The 22,763-nt window shown below is 42.5% G+C and overlaps 1 protein-coding gene across 4 annotated transcripts in view; it reads left to right on the forward strand.

Moving 5' to 3' along the window:
- SYT6 (synaptotagmin 6) overlaps window positions 1-21,913 on the forward strand; it is a 139,039-nt gene extending 117,126 nt beyond the window's left edge. For 3 of the 4 annotated variants that reach the window (XM_083746037.1, XM_083746039.1, XM_083746040.1), the window contains exons 4-8: window positions 1,030-1,150; window positions 5,116-5,287; window positions 5,826-5,976; window positions 11,745-11,849; window positions 18,480-19,557. In XM_083746037.1, coding sequence (XP_083602163.1) covers window positions 1,030-1,150; window positions 5,116-5,287; window positions 5,826-5,976; window positions 11,745-11,849; window positions 18,480-18,551 — 621 coding nt within the window. In that variant the 3' untranslated portion in view covers window positions 18,552-19,557. Of the gene's footprint in view, window positions 1-1,029; window positions 1,151-5,115; window positions 5,288-5,825; window positions 5,977-11,744; window positions 11,850-18,479 lie in introns of all 4 variants that reach the window. The other variant, XM_083746038.1, reaches the window with a different exon arrangement.
- The last annotated feature ends 850 nt before the right edge of the window (window positions 21,914-22,763 follow it).

Consider the following 22,763-nt stretch of genomic DNA (forward strand, 5'->3'; position numbering starts at 1 on the left):
GGGGGTGGCGAGGAAGGTCCCCGCTAGGGGTGCAGGCAAGGGGGTGCGCAAAATTGGCTTATACGTCCATAAATATGTCTATAAATAAAAATATTGATTAGTGTGTGAGGAATTGAACAGGTGGCCCCCTCCCATGGAGGAGAAGCAAAAGAAGAGCTAATTTGTCCGTTGCTAAGGGGCGCAATCTGGACAGTTCTGCCAGGGGTGCAAGGTCACCTAGCTACAGCTCTGCCCAGGGGTCATGTAGTCCAACCCTCTGCAATTCAGGAATCAGAGCTAAAGAATTCCTGACAGATGGCTATCCAGCCTACACTTCAGATATCAGAACTTACTTCCAGAAGATGATTTAAATATAGTCAAAATTATGACTACATGTCTGCCAACAGTGACTTGGCACACACTCCATTCACACCACATTTTTTCCAGCAGTTATAGAAGCCTAATGCATAGCATAGTTTCTCAACCTGTCACCATTTTCAGAGTGGTATTAGTGATGAGCACTTTGCTTCCTCTTGCCTTGCCTTGCCTTGCCTTGGGGGAGGTGGGAGTTAAAAGGACCTAGAAAAGATAGAGAGAAAATGCAAAGGAGAAAAATATTGGTGTACCAGACTTTTAGAAGACATCTGAAGGCAGCGCTGTTTAGGGAAGCTTTTAATGTTTAACAGACTATTGTATTTTAATATTTTGTTGGAAGCTGCCCAGAGTGGCTGGGAAAACCCAACCAGATGGGCGGGGTAGAAATAAAAAATTATTATTATTGTTATTGTGTTCAGGGCCAGCCCAAGACTTTTTGGCACCTGAGGCAAACCACAAAATGGCGCTCCCCTCCCCACCAGGGAAGAAGGGGTGAGTGAAGATCTATATCCGGAACAAGGGGAGGGGAAAATAAAGATCTATATCAGGATCAGCTGCTGCTGTGGATCCTGCAGTCCAAGGTGGTTACCTCAGCTTGCCTCATGGATGGGCCGGCCCTGGCTACGTTTGCTTCTTACCCATTTCTAATGCTCTGTGTTTTCTCTTTCATTAAAGGAAAGTGTGGACCTGGGGGAGATCATGTTTTCCCTTTGTTATCTGCCAACTGCAGGTCGCCTCACTTTAACAGTCATTAAATGCAGGAATCTCAAAGCGATGGACATAACTGGTTACTCAGGTGAGTGTTCCCCCGCTCAGAGCAAGGAATTTCTATATGTGATCTTGCTCCTGTGGTGATATATTTATTTCATTTATTTCACAAGAGTGTAACAAAACCTCAAAGCGTGTAACAAAAAGTTGTTGTTGTTTGCCTCCATCTGTCTCAAGAGACAATGGAGCGCACCTTTGGGGGTGAAGTGAAACTGCTGGAGAATCACAGTGGCTGCAGAGACCAGTAACTCATAACTGCTGCCTCCCACATTGTTTTTTGCTGAATTAGCACCAAAGTGACCTCCCTAGGGTGCAAGCCTGGGCAGTGTGTATGGAGGTCCTGCACTGCCCAGATGACAAGACCCGCCCCCCTCAGCCACCCTGATGTGGTTCAAAGGAAAGCAGAGAAATACATCAGGCACCAGCTTAGCTGCAGGAGTTGCCAGAAGGAGACATACAAGGCCCCATCCAACTGTCTTAGGGACTCTTCTCTGGATTTGTTTAGGATTTACTTCTTAGTTTTTTCTTCTCCTGAAGATATCCCCCAAGGCAGCAGAAGTTTAGGATCAGAGTTTTCCCTCTCCTAGATGGGCTACTTTGCCAGGTTGACAAGCTCCATCTACGCCTCATTTCCCTCTACAGTATGTGCAGTACAGTGGTACCTCAGGTTAAGTACTTAATTCGTTCCAGAGGTCCATACTTAACCTGAAACTGGGTTAAGTACCACTTTAGCTAATGGGGCCTCCTGCTGCCACCGTGCCGCTGGAACCTGATTTCTGTTCTCATCTGGAAGCAAAGTTCTTAACCTGAAGCACTATTTCTGGGTTAGTGGAGTCTGTAACCTGAAGCATATGTAACCTGAGGTACCACTGTAACCACATTGGTGACTGTTGGGTGCATTATTGGCCCTGTCTGCTCAATCTGCCAGAGATTGTCTTCACATGCAGGGAAAGTCCCTAACTCACCAAGGGTTTGAGTCCACTGGCTACCCTCCCCTGGTTCAACCTGCCAGTCGAAGCCCTTTCCCAGGCTGTGGCTGCTGTTGTATGCTGACAGCCTCTAGGAGCCACAGGTGGAGCTGAGCACAGGGTGGGGACTAAAGGTGGGCAAACTGCCCTAGAAGGAGCACGACGTGTCCCCCATCTAACACCCCAATTTACAAAAGCATAAAACCATAAAATCATCAGTAAGCTGAAAACCAAATTAAAACACAGATCAACATTCTGCCGAAACAAAAATGCTTTTAGCAGGCACAGAAAAGAGTACAGTCAACAGGCAGGGAGTTCCAAGGTATGAATGGTGCCACTGTCTTGCTTTAATAATCAGACAATGAGTTTCTTTGTTATATGGATACCATTCATTCAAACTAGCCATCAACAAAACAGAAGTATTTCCTTCCCATCCATACACAAACAATAGTATGATGCACTGAAGATTTTGGCTGGAGCAGGTCAGAGGAAGTCCCTGAAAGCATTGTTGTTCTGACAAGCCTGAGACTGCATCACTAGAGCTAGGTCAGAATCCAAGAACTAAGTAGAGAAAGAGGGAGCATTAGGCAGGCTTTAAAGATGGGGCTGATGGGACTCCAAAACATTGGAAAAGCGTCAGGTTGGCAAGGGCTGTTCTACTGTAACCAGACCTAACAATGTGTAATTGAAATATCTTATTCTTCCCCTTCACTCCACCTCCCTACCTATTTCTTGTTGTTTTCACGGTGTCAGATTTTAGCTAGAAAGCCCTCGGGGCAGAGCCCTGCCTTGTGTACGTTGGTAGCACTCTATGAATTAATACAATAACAATTACAAAAACAAAAAGGATAAAACAATCATTTCACACTGGTTTCCATAGAATTAAGGTGTGGCTAATTTTTGCAGGATCGCACCGTGTATTCCTATACCCTCCACCACTTTCCCAGTCAGCTGTGGAGCAAACCAATAGGAGAAGTGAGCCAATCGTCAATCCAATTGATCTGATTGCAGAATTGATTGAAGCTCAGCTAACCTCAAACTGAGATTGCATCAGTTGGGTTTACTAATCACATCTTCTAATTCCTAAGATTTCATGGGCTTAATCTTTCAAGTGCTACAAGACTCTTTTGTTCTGTTTTTGTTGTTTTTGTTTTTTGGGTTTTTTTTGCTGTTTTGGATTAACACTGCAACTTCTCCACAAATTCCTTTCCCTGTAGATTTGCCACATGGATTATTTGGGAAATGATAGAGCTAATATAAACACACACACATATATAATTCTTTTTGAGAACTTTCATTGTGCAGATAGTTGAGTTTCTGCCATAACAACTATTTTTAATGGCCCAGATTTCCACATATCAGTGTCTTGAGTATTGCTGGCAAACATTTTAATCTACAGCAGCAACAGCAAAGACTGTTTGGGCAGACAAACATTTCTGCTCAGATGGCATTTGATGCAGGTTGAATCACTGCAAATCCATGGTTCAGAGGGAAAACAGCTCAGTAGCTCAGCAGTGATGCCCTATATAGTTACTGGAACTTCTAAATACGCAGCGATTTTCTACAGCAGCCTACATAGAATTTGAACTATGTTGGAAACTCAGAAGCAATTTGCCGAAGTCAATCTCCGGGGCAGCTAGGGAGGTATTGCTGCCTTATTTTCCCTTCTCTTTCCCCTCTGTTTCCATTGACAAACACTGCTAAAACCCCTTACATGAATTCATTTCTTGAAAATAGTTCACAGACATATAGCTTACCAGACACGGTGCACAAGGAATGTGTGCAACCAAAGAGCTGGAGGGATGCTCATGCATGAAGAACACCTGTCTCATATTAAAGAATAGTAAATGGACTGGTGGACAAATTTAGCAATGAACACAGGAAACAAGTCCAGAAGACTCTGTTGGAAAAGGAGTGATCTGTGGGAGAGCTGCATAATTACAAAATCACTACCTCCCTACAGAAAAGCAGGCCCACGTATACAATATACATGGCATGGTATTCAATTAAGTTTTACTCAACAGCAGACCCACTGAAGTTAATGGACACCACTGTTAGATACATCAGTTCCAATAGGTCTACTCTGAGTACAACTTACTTGAATACCACCAATGGTCTCTGGATTGACAGATAGCTGATTTAATGTCCCCAAAGTAAAATAAAATAAAATATGTATGTTCTAACCCATACTTTTCTAGTCTTCCATGTAATTCAATGAGCTCCACTGAATTTTGTAGAAAGAAGAGTTTGACCAAAAAAACACAACCCCACCCCGTAAACACTTCCCTGCTGCAAAGCATGGGAGCAATAGTTATGACATCCCTACAACTGACAAATTAAGAAATCTGGCACACCTGAGGAAGTGTTCATCACTAGACTGTTACATGTTGGACCTGTAGCAAAATGCTGCGGTTTGGAGTCCTCAGCTTCCAAGTTCCAGCCAGCCAACCAGCTGCATCCTTTCCGCAAATATTCTATGCCATTCCCCTCACATCCCCTCCAATGGCCACTCAGCATTCTGTGGCCACTGAGCATGCTCAGCCCCTCATTGGGCTATTTTGGTGAGCCCCTCTTCTCCCCTGCAAAATATCTGTACATTTCCCCAAGCCTAATATTGTGCATGGATAGTGCTGCTTTGTCTCGATGTGGGTCCACACTCAGAAAATGAGCTTGCTGTTAGTTTATTATAGGATATTAGTTTATAATATGACATAAAGGTAATGTTAGGTTCTGACTCCCCTTTTTTGTGCACAGTTTTCATTGTTAACTAACCATAGTTGGGTTTGAATGATCAAACATGATACTACTGAAGATGTGGAAGAAGGAATGAGATTGTGATGGCAATCCATGATCCCATGTGTTCTTTTTGCCCAGAGCCTAGGTGCATGCAAACCCAGAGACTTTCTTCTCTTCCACTCCTGCTTCCACATGTTCCATATCCCATTTGGTCTTGTGAGCAGCAGGGATCCCATGGATACTGGGATCATCATCAATGCTGTCATTTTCTCTTTCTCCTGCTCTCCAGATCCTTACGTCAAGGTGTCCTTGCTCTGTGATGGAAGGAGGCTAAAGAAGAAGAAAACCACCATTAAAAGAAACACACTTAATCCTAACTACAATGAGGCAATAATCTTTGATATCCCTCCAGAGAACATGGACCAAGTCAGCCTGCTTATCTCTGTTATGGATTACGACCGGTAGGAGGGAATCTCTGTAATGCTTAAATCCCATTCGAGCCATTTCCTCGTTCTTGAGTTTCCACGGTGTGACTCACTTGATTACGTGACTGGGTTGTGCAAGAGACAAGTCATGTTATTAGAAATATCAAGTTGCACTTCTTGCTTCTCGAGTATTTCCCCTTTGGGTCAGCAGGGCATGTTCCTAGGATTTAATTGGCTCTGGAAAGAGCATGACTGTGGCTTCCTCTGAAGTCGTGAAGTCCATTGGTGATGGGGACAGGAGCATAAATCACAGGCTCATGTTCATGCTTGAAGATTCACATGGAGATCAGTCTTGATAATTACAGCATACACTCCCTATTTACCAGGGACAGTCCTTATCCCATTAGCAGATATGTCTCTGATTTGCCTATGAGGCATGCTGTATTAAAATTCTGTTCTCATTTGTAGCTTCAGTGAGAAGGGTGGAAGAAGCAGAAGGGACAGGTTTAAATGTGTCACTGTGGCAAAAGAAAGAATGTCTAAAACATGTTCCATGTGTGGTTACCCCTTTCAGAGTCGGCCATAATGAGATTATTGGGGTTTGCCGTGTAGCAAACAATGCTGAGGGACTAGGCCGAGACCACTGGAACGAAATGCTGGCTTACCCACGGAAACCAATTGCACACTGGCACCCACTAGTAGAGGTGAAGAAATCCTTCAAGGAGGTATGTAAAGTATTTAATAACTTCATTTTAATGTATGTTTTGTAGGCCAGAATTATTTTTGGAGAAGCTTGCACTTGTATCTTGTGAATTTTGAAGAACACCTTATGCAATGATAGGCTTTGTAGCTATACTATCAAAGTAAGAGTTAAGTTTACAGATACTGTTGGTGTGGTTGTGTTGTATTCATGCACACCTCCCTACCCATGTTTTGGCTCCGGAAACCTGCAGCAGTCCTTAAGCGTTTTGGCCCGGCTTCAACTTGCACAGAACCTTGTTAATAGACCAATTTATTTTAACCAGCTCAAATGTGCAGCTTTAATCCTTTTTAATTTCAGAGCAATGCACAAAACGTGCCTACTTCCATGGACTTTGAAGCTGGGAATAAAGCAGAGAACTGAGTAAAATGGAAGGAGTTAATGGAGCTGATCTTTGCTGAAGCAGAAGTACATAAGTCATCTGCAGCCTCCAGAACTGTTCAAAATCTAATATGATATCTACAGTAACATCTGCAGAACACGATGCTCTAGTGGACAGCTTCTAGGAGAAATACCCTACTATTATTACTTAATCACTTGTTTCAGAAAGGTGAACTCAAAGCAACTTACAAAATGAACATTAAAAGCAAGTGTAAAGGAACCTAAAACGCACCTATACTGTGTATAAAGCAGAGCCAATTCAACCTCACCTACTAAAAGATAAATAGAAATTAAGATCCAAAGGCAGGATGAATCAGAACAGTTTTGCTTGGTGCCTAAAAACAGATAGCAATGGCACCAGGCATGCCTCTCTGGGGAGAACGTTCCACTGATCAGGCCCTTTCTTATGGCACCACCCTCCTATCCTAATTGATTAGTACGCAATGCAGTTGTGCCAGGAGTGGCGTTGTGTGTTCAGACCATCTCTTGACCCAGTTAGCAACCTGGCCCCTGAATTCTGCACCAGCTGCCATTTCCATACCATCTTCAAAGGCTCCCATCAACAGATTAAGCAACAAAGCAAACCAATAATTGTGCTGCCCCAAATGGGGAAAGAAGCAAAGGAAGCAGGAGGTACACCTCCAACTGACAGTATTTTGTGGGAGGGATTCAGGTGCATACCAGGAAATGTAGCTTTGCAAAATTAAAGCACCAGTGCAACAAATCTGCTTTAAAAAAACACACACACACAAAAGCCCACCCTGACATTTTGTGTTTGAAAAGTGATGAGAAAATGTGTGACATAAAGAATTGGTTAATGGAAAGTCATATAACCACCAAGCGAGCAAATCAGAATGAATTATTATGTTTATTATAATGTTTATTTATACCCTGCCTTTTTTCCTGACAGGACTCAAGGTGGTTTACATATAAAAATGAGAACTGCTAAAATGTTTTTAAAACAATCATAAAAAGCAAGCAGACATTGATAGAAGTAAAACTATATGCATATATTAAATATATTTAAAGTAAAGACTGGATACAATCTAACCTCCATGTAAGTTTTGTGTCAGCAAACTAGGGTGAATGTTCAATTGATAGGACATCTGGGGTTGCTCAGTCAGTTGCAGGATGCATGCACAAAAAAGTCCACAATTATGACTCAGTAATGTTCCTAGCTGCAATGCAAGGGAATACAGGAAGAGCAATGAAGCCTGGGTTACCATCCATCTAGGACCCAATGAAACCCCAGATTGACACTGAACTCCCTGTAAACTGTCTCCTTGAGACAAAACACAGGAAAATTCACGGCGCTTGGCTAACTTCACCTGTAATCAGCTAGACTACTACAATATGGGGTCATTGTGTTTGGTAGTCGTAAAGTACAGCCAGATACAGATGCAAAGAAGGATGCCAGTGTCTAGATGTCTATTTGGTTGATACACTAGCTCTGCCACTATCAATTTAATGTTAACTCTTAAAAAAAAAAAAAAAGATTCAGCAGAGAACACACCGATGTTCCTCCTCATCTCCCTCCCACGCTCTCTCTCTCCCCTTGTTATTTGTTGATCTGAAGCAGAGGAATCCCATCAGGGACAAGAAGCTGCTGTGATCCTAGAACAAGTACTTCCAAGTACATGTATGCTATGCATCCACCAATAAGTTTTGTTCCCTGTTGTTTTGTTTTGGTAGGAGAGTAAACAAAGCAAACAAGAAACTGCTTGGAACATATTCCGAAGGGGAAAGGAAACCCTTAACTGAAGCAAAAGGTTATTTAGAACAAGAGCAAAAACTCCCATTAAACAAGATACACAGGTACCAAGTTACCTTGTTGTCCCAGAGAACCAAATATTTTCTCCAGATGAGTGTGAGTGTGTGGGGAGACACACACACACACACACACACAGAGAGAGAGAGAGAGAGAGAGAGAGAGAGAGAGAGAGAGAGAGAGTGAGTGTGTATTTTGGATCTGTTTCCACAGACTGTTTTTTGCTTTTAAGCTCAGATCTCTTTGAGCTTCTCAGTAGACTGTAAGCAACATTTCCAAAGCTTCAACCATGGTTCTCTAGTGCAACACATGCCACCCAGATGTCCTGTGGGTTCTTTGGGATAGGAGCATGTGGTCACCAGCAGGTACTTATTTCAATAGCCACAGCGCATCTTGCTGCAAGCTTAGGCAGTGGCACAGTCCAAGGTATTGTTGTGTGCAGCCAGTCTATCAGCGGGTCCCAACGCATGAAGGTTAATGGAGACTTTTCTTTAAGATGTATAGTTTTATTTACACATATATGCAACCTGTGCACCAGATGGAAAGACTCGTGCCATTAGCACTCCCAACAAATCTTGCTTCCCCATTAGGGGTCTAGTGGGGTCCCCAAAGCCATAGCCTTGGATTCCACTCAGAGGCTAAAAATAGACAGAATGTATGAATTACAGAAATTTTTAATGTTTGCTTAGGAAAAGTTTGTTAACTGGAAGACTGAGCCCATGAAAAGCAAGTATAGACATGGCCAGGCAAAGGTAGAGTGTGTGCTCTGGAACTGATAATTTGTTACAGTGAAGATCAGGGGGCGTTGTTCGATAAGAGAGGTGGATAATTCATGACATCCGATAGCCTTCACTCCTCTGATGCTACTAAATAATTTTTATGTGATCTCTAATCCACTTTTGTAAGGATGCATTAAATCAGTAGGCTCTGCAACGCTGACAGGATTATTCAGTACAACCAAAAACAGCTCTAGAATATTACACACACACCCTTTCACGGCACCCTGCTCTGGCATCTTCTGTAAATATAATCTATGGCTGTCTGGGTCTGTGTATTGTACTGCTATTAGCAAGAAGCCAAGGGAAGGAGGTAGGCATGTTTTCCCCCTACCCCTACTCAACACATTTCCAGCTCCAATATGCATCGCCAGTTTTCAATCTCAGCACATTAAGGTTCCATGTAGTATGGGTGGATTTAGTTATTAAAAAGCATATACATAAACCAGTTAATGTTCTCAAAATCTCTAAGCAGTGTGAAATATAAAAACAAACAATATCATTAAAACAAAATTATAAGCAAAAAGCAAAGAAAAAGACAAACCCATAAAAGCCTATAAAAACAGGAATTCAGGCGACTCAAGTACATAAAACTGGGTCCAGTCTTATGGTCAGGGAGGGCCAAGTCAAAGTGATCAGTTTTTAGAATATGTCTGAAGCAGCTTGTGGCTGCTGCTTCACATATAGGAGAGGGAAGGATATCCCAGAATCTAAACCATTTTTTAAAAGTATGGTTTGGGAACCAGAACCAGGGAGTCCTCTTTCACCAGGCTGCCCATGATGCAGCGAGACCATCTGGAGAGGAGCAACAACCATCATAGAGCCTAGTCAGGCTCAAAGCAGGGTCTGTCTTCATTTAAATGTGAGCTTTCACAGGTGTTAATAACCATCACAAGCCTCCAACATTAGGTTCAAGTACAAAATGTACTTCTTTGATCTGCTTTTGCTAAGGCAAACTCTGGGCGTCATGCTGGGTGAGGAAGCATTCGTGAATAAATGAATAAGTGAAAGCCTTGAACCACTAAACCAAACAGTGCAGAGCTTACAGATCCTTTGAGAATATGAAGAAGAATACGAACCAGATGTTACAGACGTTGGCCATTACACCCTCATGCACAATTGGTGGTTGCTCAGTTACAGCACTGATGGGCACCAATTATGAATCTCTAGAAAACAGCGTTCCCTTGAGTTCAGCATATGTCATTATTTTGTTCAGAAAACGGCAAGCTCCAATTTTGCCGAAAATAAAACTATACATGCATCTGACACGTGCGGCATTGCTAAACATCTGGCCACTTATATGAGCATGTACGAGGCAGCTGTTGTTAAATCTCGCCATTATTTTCAGTAAGTGGTGCAGAAAGAGAATTCTGGATTTCTGAAAGCCTAGTTTCTTTTACTCGTTGGAGGTAGTTCAATCCTTGCCTAATCAAGAAAATTAGACAAATTCATGGAGAATAAAGCTAGCAGAGGTTACTAGCCATTATGACTATGTTTTCTTCCGCTCTCAGAGGCAGTATGCTATTGAATACCAGTTGCTTGCAAGTACATTTGGGGAAAGTGCTGTTGCATTCAGGTCCTCCTTATATGCTCCCATAGACATCTGAGATCGGGATGCTGGACTAGATGGGCTTGTTAGTCTGATCCAGCAGGGATTTTCTTATGTTCTTATGACTGGCAGGAAAAGCCCTGAGTGTCTTCCTTCTGTGGTCTTTCACCTGCCCTTTATCTGCAGTAGCTACTTTATACCACATCAGACCACTGGTCCATCTATTGCGTACACCAGTGATGGGAAATCTCCAGCCCATAATCCCAATTAGCCTCCTCGGGCCTGTCAGGCTATTTGTACAGTCTGCAACTTACCTGCCCTACAGCTGATATCAGCTGATCATCACAGGAACAAAGGAAGTTGTGTTGCACCTTTGGTCCATCTAGCTCAATACTGGCAGCAGTTCTCCAGAGTTTCAGGCAGGAGACATTCCCAACCTTACCTGGAGATACTGGGGACTGAACCTGGGACCTTCTGCATGCCAACCAGATGCTCTTCCGCTGAGCTACGGCTGTTCCCCCTGCTTGCAGAGAGCAGTGAATGGTGCTTTGAAGCCCCAACAATCACCACATGGGTCACCTGACATCATTGTGACATCAGGCGATTGAAAGCTAGATGGCCCCACCCACCTGCCAAACATGACAGTGGTCTCCATGTTGAGTGGCAGCAGCTTTCTGGGTTTTCAAAGAGCAATCTCTTTCAGCCCTACCTCGAGGTGCTGGGGACTGAACCTGGGACCTTTTGCATGCAAAGCATGTCCTGTAACACTGAGCCACAACCTTTGCCAAACTGCACTCCTTACCCAGGAGAGAAACCAAAATATAATTCCACAGGCGATATTCGGGTTGCACCAAAATATAATTCCTCAGGCGATATTCAGGTTGCAACTGCTTGTGCTTTCTATTTGTCGTGCATGTGGTGTTAAGCGCGGAAAATATGCATGCATCAGTAACTTGGGTGGTGGGCTGCATGACCCTGCACTGGTCTCACCATCATTTTGCGTAATAATAATAATAATTTATTATTTGTATCCCGCCCATCTGGCTGGGTTTCCCCAGCGTAGAGCTGGTGAGAGTGCTACTGCTGGTTTATGTGGGCTGGATGTACAATGACTTCGTGTCTGACACTCTTCAAGACTGATATTTAGGTATGCCCTTTAAATACGCAAACTGAAACAGCCCCTTAGTGCTAATTTGTTTTAGCACAAACGTACCCTATAATTCATCCGCCAATGACCCTTTATCTATTTCTGCCAACAGCAAAATCCAGCACCTGGATTGAGCGCTCCCAAGGCAGTGATCCCTGTAGCAGAGTCATCCCACTCCTTTTCTCCTGTGATGCTGTCTCACTCCAAATATTCCAAGGTATCCATCAGACAAGGATCATTTTACAAGAAAATATTAAACAAAGAGAGAAAAACAACAACAACAGCGGCCTGTTTTTTGTTTTGTTTTTGCAGACACTGATGGGGAAAGGGCTTAGCAGAGATTTCCGGAGGATGAGTTTGGTTGTATCTGGTATTGCAAACTCATATTATCATCAGCTCGTTACAATAAAATAGATCTAAAATTTAATAAGGCCGTTTCAGTCTTTGGGGACCGTGACATTTATTTGTTTAAAATAATACATCAGGTACTTAATGAGTGTAGGTGACACCCTAGAGGGCTTGTTCAAAAGCAATTCCATCTGTGTATTTAGAGCAATGAAACTTCTCTGGAGAATCTGTCACAGTTGGAATCAATATTTTGTCAGCTTCTCAAGCTCCCTTTAAACACAAAGAGCTTAAAATTGGTTTTTAGATGTTTTTAAAGGGCTTTATTTGTTCTATAATCTGCCAGCATCGAGGTATCAGATGTTCAGGTTCCATATTAGCAGTTTTTCCCTGTCTTGGAAAATTGATTCTGCATGGCAAGAGTTGGGGAACTTTGTCAGCCCAAGGAGACTTTCCAGGGGCCAGCTGCCAGTGGGGCCAGAAACAAAAGCATGTGGAGCAAATGGCTGTAACTTAGACATTTATACACACATCTTTCTCCATCCAGCAATGAAGAGGCATCATCAGAATTCAAGGACACATTCCAGCCAGGCAAAAGACCCCGAGAAGAGCATGGAACATGATTGCCCTAGGAAGGGTCATGGCTTAGGAAGAGTCCCAAGGGTGACATAGAGAGGCCCAGAGGCCCATATTTGGTCCCTAGGGCCTGAGGTTGCCCATCCTTTATCTATGATTTGGAACCTAACCACATGGATCTAAGAAGTTATCAGAATGCACTCTGGATTTATTAATGCAGGCCTAGGGTTATTTGGGAGGCGGGTGGCACTGTAGGTTAAACCACAGAGCCTAGGACTTGCCGATCAGAAGGTTGGCAGTTTGAATCCCTGTGACGGGGTGAGCTCCCGTTGCTCGGTCCCTGCTCCTGCCAACCTAGCAGTTCAAAAGCACGTCAAGTGCAAGTAGAAGGTAAACGGCGGGAACTGGTGGGAAGGTAAACGGCGTTTCCGTGCGCTGCTCTGGTTCACCAGAAGCGGCTTAGTCATGCTGGCCACATGACCCGGAAGCTGTCTGTGGACAAACGCCGGCTCCCTCAGCCTATAAAGTGAGATGAGTGCCGCAACCCCAGAGTCGGTCACAACTGGACCTAATGGTCAGGGGTCCCTTTACCTTTACCTTTACCTTTACCTTTAGGGTTATTTGAACCTTCTTGAAAGCCAGGTCTAAGGAAGATCATAAGAGACTAATGTTTCTCTTTCATCTTGTAACTTGGTGAGAAAAACTGAATCGCTGTTTAAAAACAGGCCACAATTCAAATATCCTGTTTCAGTGATGAATAATAGATAGAGAGGTTGATTTTGTTACTGGAGGGGTTTTTTTTTGGGGGGGGGGAGTTTAGAAATGTCCTTTGGAAATTCATGTTCCTTTATGTAGAAGTCTGCCATTAATAGAGACAGAGATACAAAACAGAGGGCTGTGATGCAAGTGCATTTCTGTACAATCTATTTTACATATTGTGCTTGTAGGGGAACATATGCTTTAGGAAATATAGTGTGGGTACAAGAACCTGGTTTTGCCGCCACATAATGTATGAAGCAAACCTTAAGCCCCATAAAGGCAAGGAGTACTGTATCCAGTTCTGGGCACTACAGTTTAAGAAGGATATTGACAAGCTGAAACGTGTGCACCGGAGAGTGACCAAGATGATCAAGGGTCTGGAAACCAAGCCTTGGGGGAAAGGTTGAAAGAGTTATATATGTTTAGCCTGGAGAAGAGAAGACTGAGAGGTGATATATCATCATATTCAAATATCTGAAAGGTTGCCACATGGATGACAGAGCAAGCTTGTTTTCTCCTAGTCCAGAGTGTAGAATCCAAACCCATGGATTCAAGTTAGAAGAAATCGGATCCTCTTCAAGGCGGGTACGCATTGCGCTTGGGCCCCCAGGCATCTCCCACTTCCTGGGTGTGGGCAGAGCTACGTCCTGCTCCACTCCAGTTGGTCGTTTCGCAATCACTTGGTCCCTAAAGCCAATGGCTTGGCTTGGGGGGTGACGGCTGCGAAATATTATTTAACCCCTGCACGATGTTTGCTGGACCTCTTTGCCTTCACGCAGCGGATCACCCGCCCACCCACCCTTTATCTGGTGTGTTGGCCTTGCTATGGACGTTGTTAGTCGTCTGTTTTGCCTGGTAGGAATTTTTTCCATCTGGCAGACTGGCAGAGTCATTTGCTTTTTGCCTACCACATAGCAATCATCACAACTTTGTAAGGTTTGGCGGTTAGGCATTGGATCAGCAATGTGTGGGGAGGGGAGGTGCGGCCATCACCTGCCCCTCCAAGCTCAAGGGTATACTGTTAAAGGAATCAGGGGTTGGCTTGGGTCTTGTCCGAAGCCCCACGGTATCTGCTAGGGCCATACCAGGACCCCACAGGGACACCGGGGGTGAGCTCGAGTCGGTTTGCATCGGCAGGGCTTCCTCTGGCAGTGTTTCACCCTTTTATCAGATTCCCCACAATGCGGGTGGAAGTCTGATATAGTTTGGATGATTCTAATGCCTAAGCCAATACCACTCACATTCTGAATTCAATAAATTTGTGGCCTAAAATTTGCCCAGTAACTTAAACTAAAATCCCATGTCACTGTGTCTTCATTTTTGGGGGGTGGTTGGGGGTCTCAAAGCACAAAGGAAATTCTGACTCAACATTAGGAAGAACCTTCTGGTGGTAAGAGTTGTTCAACAGTGGAACAGACTCCATCAGAAGGTGATGGACTCTCCTTCATTGGAGGTTGTTAAGCAGAGGTTCGATAGCCATCTGTCAGGGATTCTTTAGCTGTCATTCTTGCATTGCGGGGGATTAAACTAGATGACCCCTGGACTCCCTTCTAACTCTACAGTTCTAGGATTCTTTCATGGGTTTGCATGAAATGTGGGAGAACAGCGCTGTTAATGCATTCAAACACAGGGCTTCGAATAGTATACCAAAGACATCTTTGAAGTACCTAGTTCTACATCAAGAACAAGCCGTGTGTTCATAGAACAAGCTTGACACTTGCCTGAATGCTAACACAACACCAGAGGTCAGAAGGCAAGAATTTAGAACTGAGAGTAGCATGCTTAAAATTGCACTTCATAGCCTGAAGACACGTTGCCAATAATTTATAATCTAAAGTGCCTAAAAATGTGCTTATCCTGCACGCTGAGCCTTTCATTTACTTCCAGCTTGTTCTGGTCTTCCAATTTAAACAATGACCTCATGACTAGGAAGTGGATCCTGCTAAACTTCATTAGCTAAATTTGGACAGAATTATTGGATTAAGTTTGAAGTCGTTTGAGTGGTTTTTTATTTGTTTGTTTTTTAATAGTTGCATGATATAATGCGAAGCAACACTGAAGCCAAAGTAAGAGCAGCCTTTTATCATAGATAAGATAAGGAACTTGACTGTGGCTGGCTGTACTTATTTTTCATGATGCCTTTGGTGATCAAAGGCTTGACAGCAGAGTGCTGGTTTACAAAACAAACAAAAATGCATTAGCAATCATGATTAATATAAGGAAGACATAATAGTATCTAAGCAATCTATGCTATGGCAGGGTGCGGTGACTCGTGGCCATTGGAAGTGGTAGGGTGGAACACGGGAGGTCAACAGTAGGTGGAGCCAGAGTCAATCACAGGCAGAGTTTTACTCTTTGTAAGAAAGAAGGCAGGCAGGTGGGGTCTGGCTGAGGGCAAATTGAGGTTGGTGGGGCATTTCCCCATTCACCCTCATAGGCCAGCCTTTACTGATGCCTGGGCTGTTATTCCCCCCCCCCCATATTATTTAAATAAATGACATGATGAGTGCAATCTTTCTAATCTTTACCTGAAAGCGCATTGTACTTTTAAAAATGAAATGCAATTAAAACTATTTTAAAAACTAGCACCTGCGTAGCAAATGTCCTTATCATTATTACTATTGTTTCATCCAGAATTCCCTTCAAGGAGCTTAGCAAGGTGAACACGGGTCTCCCCATCCCCATCTGATCCTCACTAAAACCCTGTGAAGTAGGTTAGGTTAAGATACTGTGACTGGCCCAAGGTCACCCTGTGCACTTCCTGACTGAGTAGGGATTTGAATCCTGGTCTTCGAGGCCACAGTCCAGCACTCTGCCACTACACCACATTTCAAGGCAAAGGCCTCCTAAAGCAGCTTATAAACACAAACTTCAAAAAAAAAAAAAAAACACAGGCCAATAGTGTAAGTGTTCTACAAACACTATCTCAGTAGTTCCTACACTAACCCTTTGTGGTAGGCCAGCATTATTTATTATCCCCATATCATAGGTGAGAAGAGATGATTACTGAGGCTCAGAGATGATGACTTGCCTAAGGCCATCCAGTGAGTTCATGGCTCTGCTGATATTTGAACCAAAAATACCACAACACGTAGCTTATAGTTTTAACTGCCACACTACAATTAACCCATATGCTGGCTTTGGGAATGTTAGAAAGGTGACTGGACCTGTGGGATTATCTAACCCAGCCTTTCCCTGGTAGAGGCACTGCCCAGAGAGAGCCTCAAGAGCTGAAGAGAGAGACCTGGAGGGCTACTTTTGGCCCCCTGGCCTGAGGTATCCTACCCTACCTTAAATCATGCCCCTTCAAATTCTTAACAAAACCATCTTCTATTGCTATTCACCCTCAGTTTCTGACACCCAGCGCTATTTATTTAATGTCAGTATTTCATATTACTGATTGATAACTGGCAGGTATGCAATTGTATTTAGCATTTGGTATGTGATATGCAATGTTAATGGCTTTTCATGTTTGACAACGGAATAGTGGAAGAAAATGGTAACATAATGAATTTAAAACATTTGTTGGAACTCTGTCAATATTTGAGATTGGTATTTGGCATTTAACATCTGACAGACTTTCTTCTTCTAGGCTCAATTTACGTTACTTTTCCACTTATGAGGTGAACATGCAGAGTAAAAATTCATTTTGGCATATTTTGAAACTGTTTACAATTACTTTTTATCCTTTTCTGCCTTTGACTTGAATCCTTCCCAATGCACCAACACCCCTTTGAATTGCAGTGTTCAAAAAATGAATAGGTTATTATTCTTGATTTCTTTCTATTGGCCTCCTTTTGTCCTTTGTTCTTCTAATACTAACTTAAGCTGGAATCTGAGACCCACTTACCTAGATGGTAGAAATAGGAATTAGGGAAGAATTCAATTCAGTTTGCATTTAAAGCTGAATTGATCAAATTTGCACTTTCTGAAACAATGTAAGAACCAAAACATAGTCATCCTTTGAAATTTACACTTATCTGAATTTTGCAGTGCTTACAGTGTTTACAAATATGCTTTATATTAGGTCACAGTGAGCCTAATGATGAATATATTAGTGAAAATAACATACAAAGCTGTGTTATATTAGGACAAATTGCTTGCAAAAAATGTATACATTAGCCAAAACTGCATACAAAAATATGTATATTAGGAGAAATTTGCATTAAAGGGTCGAAGAATTTTCAGGAGGGTTTTTGAAAAGAATTTGCTGCAAATCACTGTAGAAATGTTGGGAATCAAATTTAAGATTGGAAAAATGAGAAACTGAGAGAACCAAAATTGAAAGGTCCTTTTATCTATAGGAGGAGTTAGCCACATTGAACTCAACGGCATTTACTTCTGACTAGACATGTTTAACCTCCTAATTCATGTGCTCATCCTCTCAACGGCTAATGTCCTTTCTTGATTGCTGCATCATAACTATGGGACTCTTTTCCCTTAGATATTTGGTTGGTCAGTTTTCTTCTTTTGAATATTTTCTCTCTTTTCGCAGTATGATTGATTTCCGATAGTTTTGTGCATTTCAGCTTCTGTTTCTTTCTGTTTGTCTTCTTCTTTCCATTAACATAGACCCCCCTGATTCCTCTTGCCTCTTGCTGTTCCTTTTGTCTTCATCCATCTCACTAGATTTCAAGCAGATGGCAGGAATACGTCTATATGTGCGTAATCATTGTAAACATGATGAACAACCACAATGAACGTGGTATCACGTAGAGTAGTACTAAAATCCAAAATTGCTCTTTGATTGCTCAAGCTCAGTTTGTTATCTATTCCATTTTGTTACCCCATCTGAGTGCCTTGGAAGTCTTCCCCTTCCATTTTGTAATCAAGGCTTGAGTTTTTCAGAGGACACTGATTTATATCTCATGGTACTGAGGACAAAGCTGACGGTGATGAAGAGATTTGCTCGCATGCACAGTTGGCTCAGCTCTAAGACTCTTTTGTGAAAGCTCATGTGTGCATGTGAAGGGCATATTCATTCATCTAAATGGAGAGCACAATTGTGCATCCCTCCATTTAAATGAATGGGACATCCCACTAGTGCTGGAGTTCCATCTCTGCCTGAGCTGACAATAGACCTCTGGATTAGTGGTGCTAGTACATTTTTATGCCCTGCTTGTTTATGACTTCCTTCACTAACTTGCTGCCTTTTTCTTTTCCTCAGTGGCATGGCCGAGCAGCCAGCTTTGACAGCCAGGGCTCCTGTCCCTCTCCCAAACTGCCTCCAACACCATGATGCATCGAGTGGTGAATTCAATGGGACTCAACCAAGTTCTTTTTCAATTCATTTCCGTTTGATTCTTTGCCACTTGTCTGGAATTCCACAGCAATTCTATGGCTGAATGGAAGAAGTGGACGTTAGGCAGTGAGGGCACTTGTTCCCGCAATGACAAAGGCAGCAAAACTGTTCTGTGGTCATATTTGTCTTAGTTATTTATGTCTCTCAAGGTGATGTTCTGTGTGGTTTTCACTTTTTGGACATGGCTGCCTGGGATGGGGGAAAAGTTGGAGAAGTGTGACATAGGCCGGAACACTGGCCTGTAAAATAACCTGTAAAATAGCTATTTGTGCGTGTCTGGAGGTGGACAAATAGTAGAGAAGCACTGACATTCTGCAGATAACCATGCAGATTTAAGAAAAGAAACTGGAAGGGGATGAGGCTGACAAGTGAAAAGGCCTTGATTAGACTCCTCGTGATATGTGAACAACCCTTGTTATTGTGATCAGCGATACATTACAAAAAAATTCTTACTCATACTGTGATGTTCATGGAGTCTGTGCTGTGTGTAACCCAGCCTGCCCTTTGATGTGTTTTACAGAGTTACAAATTCCTCAGGGAAAAAAATAACACTTTTTCTGTATTTATGTTCTCCGGAGAACCTTTTGCATGAGCTCAGTTGCTTAAGGTGCAGCTCATTCTTGCTGCAGTTTAGAGCTGGTCCCAGCTTTGCAATTTTTAACAAAATCTCTATCTCCTCCCCTCTCTCTCTTTTTTTTTTTTTGAAGATCTATTTAGATCTATTTCACACCCATATTTCTTCTTCTTGAGAGTAGTGAAAACAGCTATATTTGTTGAGAGTCTGTGATTTGCAAAACTATTTTGTCTAGCAGGTTTTTCTAGAAGCATTTTGATTTTGTCTGTCATATACAGTACTTAAAAAAGATGAATCATTTGCCAAAATTACTGAAAGCTGCAACATTTTGAGTATTTTTAAAATTAACTTATTGCTTGAATTGGGGGAGGGGGGAAATGTTGAAAGTTGTATTTTCTGACAATGTTTCAAAAATAAATAGTTCCTTCCAGTGCTAATTCCTTTATTTGTAAAATCACAAGATTGTGTCATGGGGCACTAATCTTGGGCTGATGTGGAGGGTGCTAATAAGGGCATGTCTACATTGCAGGCAATCTCAATCCAGTGCCATTTTGACTTGCATAGCTTATAAAGTGTTTGCCTTTGACAGTTTTCTCCTCTTCTGCTACTTCCTCTAGTTCTTGTGTTCTTATTTCTTATTGTCCACCTGCAGTATCCACATGGATTATTCAAGACTAACATGGGCATCTCTGGGAACTTCCTTGTCCTCCTCCTCAATTGCCTTTTTATATACTGGGGCCATAGCTCAGAGGTAGAGGATGTTTCTTGCATGCAGAAGGTCCCAGACTCAATCGCAGGCATCTCCAGAAAAGGCGGGGAATGTCCCTGGAGAGCCAATGCCAGTCAGCTGCCAGTTCTGAACTAGAAGAACTATTGGTCTGACTCAGTATACGTCAGCTTCCTATGTTTCCATTTCTCAGGAGACCTGCAGACCTGCATAGTCCTTCCCATAGTCAAACAGCATGATTGCAAGAAGTGTTAGCAAGTGCTTTTTTTCAGCGCAAATACTGAAAGTCAGATGATATTCAATACACTTCAGCAAAATACTGGCACATTCGTTACCTTCAACGTCATGAGAACCTCTGCGGCATAGCTCCTGGTAACAGCCATTGCTGGTAACATCAGAAAAGCATTAATAATCAAATAGGCAGGGTAGTGGTGACAATATTCCCAAACCTGACATTATCAGTCTGCAGGTAACATATTCTGCAGCACTGGTCAATGACAAACAGCCAATGTGGACAACAGCAGGGTTGAAAGAGCATGAGAGGATCTGGCTTAGATGTAGCCTTTTTGTTCTGTTGGTGGGGAAAATAACAACTAAGGGTGAAATTCAACTTTGCACTCTTCCAGTTATTCGATCTGCACAAGCATTTCAGCTTGCCAGGTGGAATGGCTCCTATGTGCTGTAGTGGGGGTTCTCCTAACCCCCCCCCCAAAGTATGAGGAGATGGGGGAAACCCCCAAAGTGCAAACAGAAGTCCTTACACAGGGCTTCTGCTGACAGAGCTGGTTAGGTGAATCCCACCCTAATTTTTTTCAAATATTCCAATACAGCTGATTCCAAATAAAAGGTTGACAATTTCTCATCAGTTTTTCATTGCACAGAATAAATATCCAGGTCAATAGCAATTTTTAAAGACAGGAGCACTAGCTAGAGAAAGTTGGCTGCACTTAGCGTTAATTGCAATCAGTGGAACTGAATGGCCCTGGTAAAATTTACTATCCCGCTGATTTCAACAGGAACTAAGGTGTGCGTGCTTTCTCTGAATTTCCACACACTGATATAATCCAGCAAAGGTGATCCATGCTTGGAAGCAAAGTTCTATGCAAGAATCACCATTTTGGATCTGATCCGTCAAAGACAAGAAAGGTACTGGCCCTCACATTAGGTTTTAGTTGCCTCAGGCAGCTGGCATTAGGTGTCACAGAAGGGCAGCAAATTCTTTGTTATTTAATGTATGGTTATTGTAATTTTACTTTGTGGGATTTTCTGCCTCAGGTAGCAGATTAAGTTGGCTAGCCTTGGGTACTGTGTACCTTGAATGGAGGCACCATTTGCTGTTCCACCAGGCAGCAAAATGCCTTGTGCTTCCGGGGTGGTGTGTGTGTGTGTTTGGTATCCAGCACTCAGTTGCTCGTGCACAAGTAGATGATCAATGTGACCAGACTTGAAAACACTGATTACTTGTCTAGTGATTACTGGCCAAATTCAGTTGCCATCAAAGTGAGTGTATTGGGATCAAGAAAATCAACCACATTGTCGTCCATGTTTATGCTTATTGATTTCAATGGGACCTAACTATTACATAGATTGCAGCCGAGATTCTTGCTTAAAGGGTTTTTTAATGCTTTTCACCTCACATTTAGCACCTCAAACAATGCCGTTTCTTTCAAGTAATAATTTGGATTCGTTTTGCTTTTTGACTTGAAACAATATTGCCTCAAGTGGCCGAAGTGTCCATAAATTGCCATTGTACATTTTTGTTCAGCTAGACTGAGAACAAAGCTCAGCAACTGAACAACAATAACGCCCTTTACTTCAACCTTAATGTTCTGATTCACTGATCTAAACTTTCCAAGCGTGTATATAACTTTGCAGGGAAATTTTGTTCAGTGATAGACTAATTTGTTCTTGCTCCTCACCACACCTTGTGTCTTAATTTTCTCTGTATGTGCCACATGCAACAGGAGCATCAATCTAATAAAATGACTTTTTTGAATCACTTGTCTTCAGCAGTTGTGTATATTTTTTATAGACTCAGTGATATAGCCATCTGTTGCTAAAGGAAGCATTATGCCCACTGAATAAAGGCCAGGCTGAAAGCAAGATGAAAGCTACATTTGAGATTGCACCATGTATGCCATGTATAATCAGGAGCTGTCAGCAGTGATGTGGTGTTGCTCCTCTGTAGCGGTCTGGACTGTCACGAAGAGAAAAGGAAACACCACTATATTTTAAGAAGTGTCTCAAAAGCATTTCTGAACCACTTCCCAACTCCAATTTTATTTTTAATTTAAAAATATTTAAATACCACCCTTCATTCAAAACAAAAGTCCACTGAGGTTTCTAATATTAATATAAGAACAATACAATAAGACTACATTAAAAGGATACACAATGTACAAAATACAGTCAGCAGAGAAATAGCTGTGGCTGAGTAACAGAGGCCAGAAAATGCCTGAAAGGCTGATCATTCGTGTAATGAATGATCTTGGCATTTCAATTCAATCCTACTTGCGTGCAGATCAGGCATAGGCAAACTCGGCCCTCCAGATGTTTTGGGACTACAACTCCCATCATCCCTGACCACTGGTTCTGTTAGCTAGGGATGATGGGAGTTGTAGTCCCAAAACATCTGGAGGGCCGAGTTTGCCTATGCCTGGTGTAGATCTTAGGAGAACATAAATACCAACCATGAGCTCTACAAGGGGAAATTTGAGGTATTGCTTTCAATGGTTCCTTCATAATACACATCCGTATTTTCTAACAGATCGGAGCTCCTATGGCTTTTAAAGCTGCATGAAATGCATAAATTTATGCTCCACAGTAACTCAGAACAGGGCTTTCATTG

Source organism: Podarcis gaigeae, assembly GCF_964106915.1.
Source record: "Podarcis gaigeae genome assembly, chromosome: 6".
In the NCBI taxonomy this organism is placed as follows: Eukaryota; Metazoa; Chordata; class Lepidosauria; order Squamata; family Lacertidae; genus Podarcis; species Podarcis gaigeae.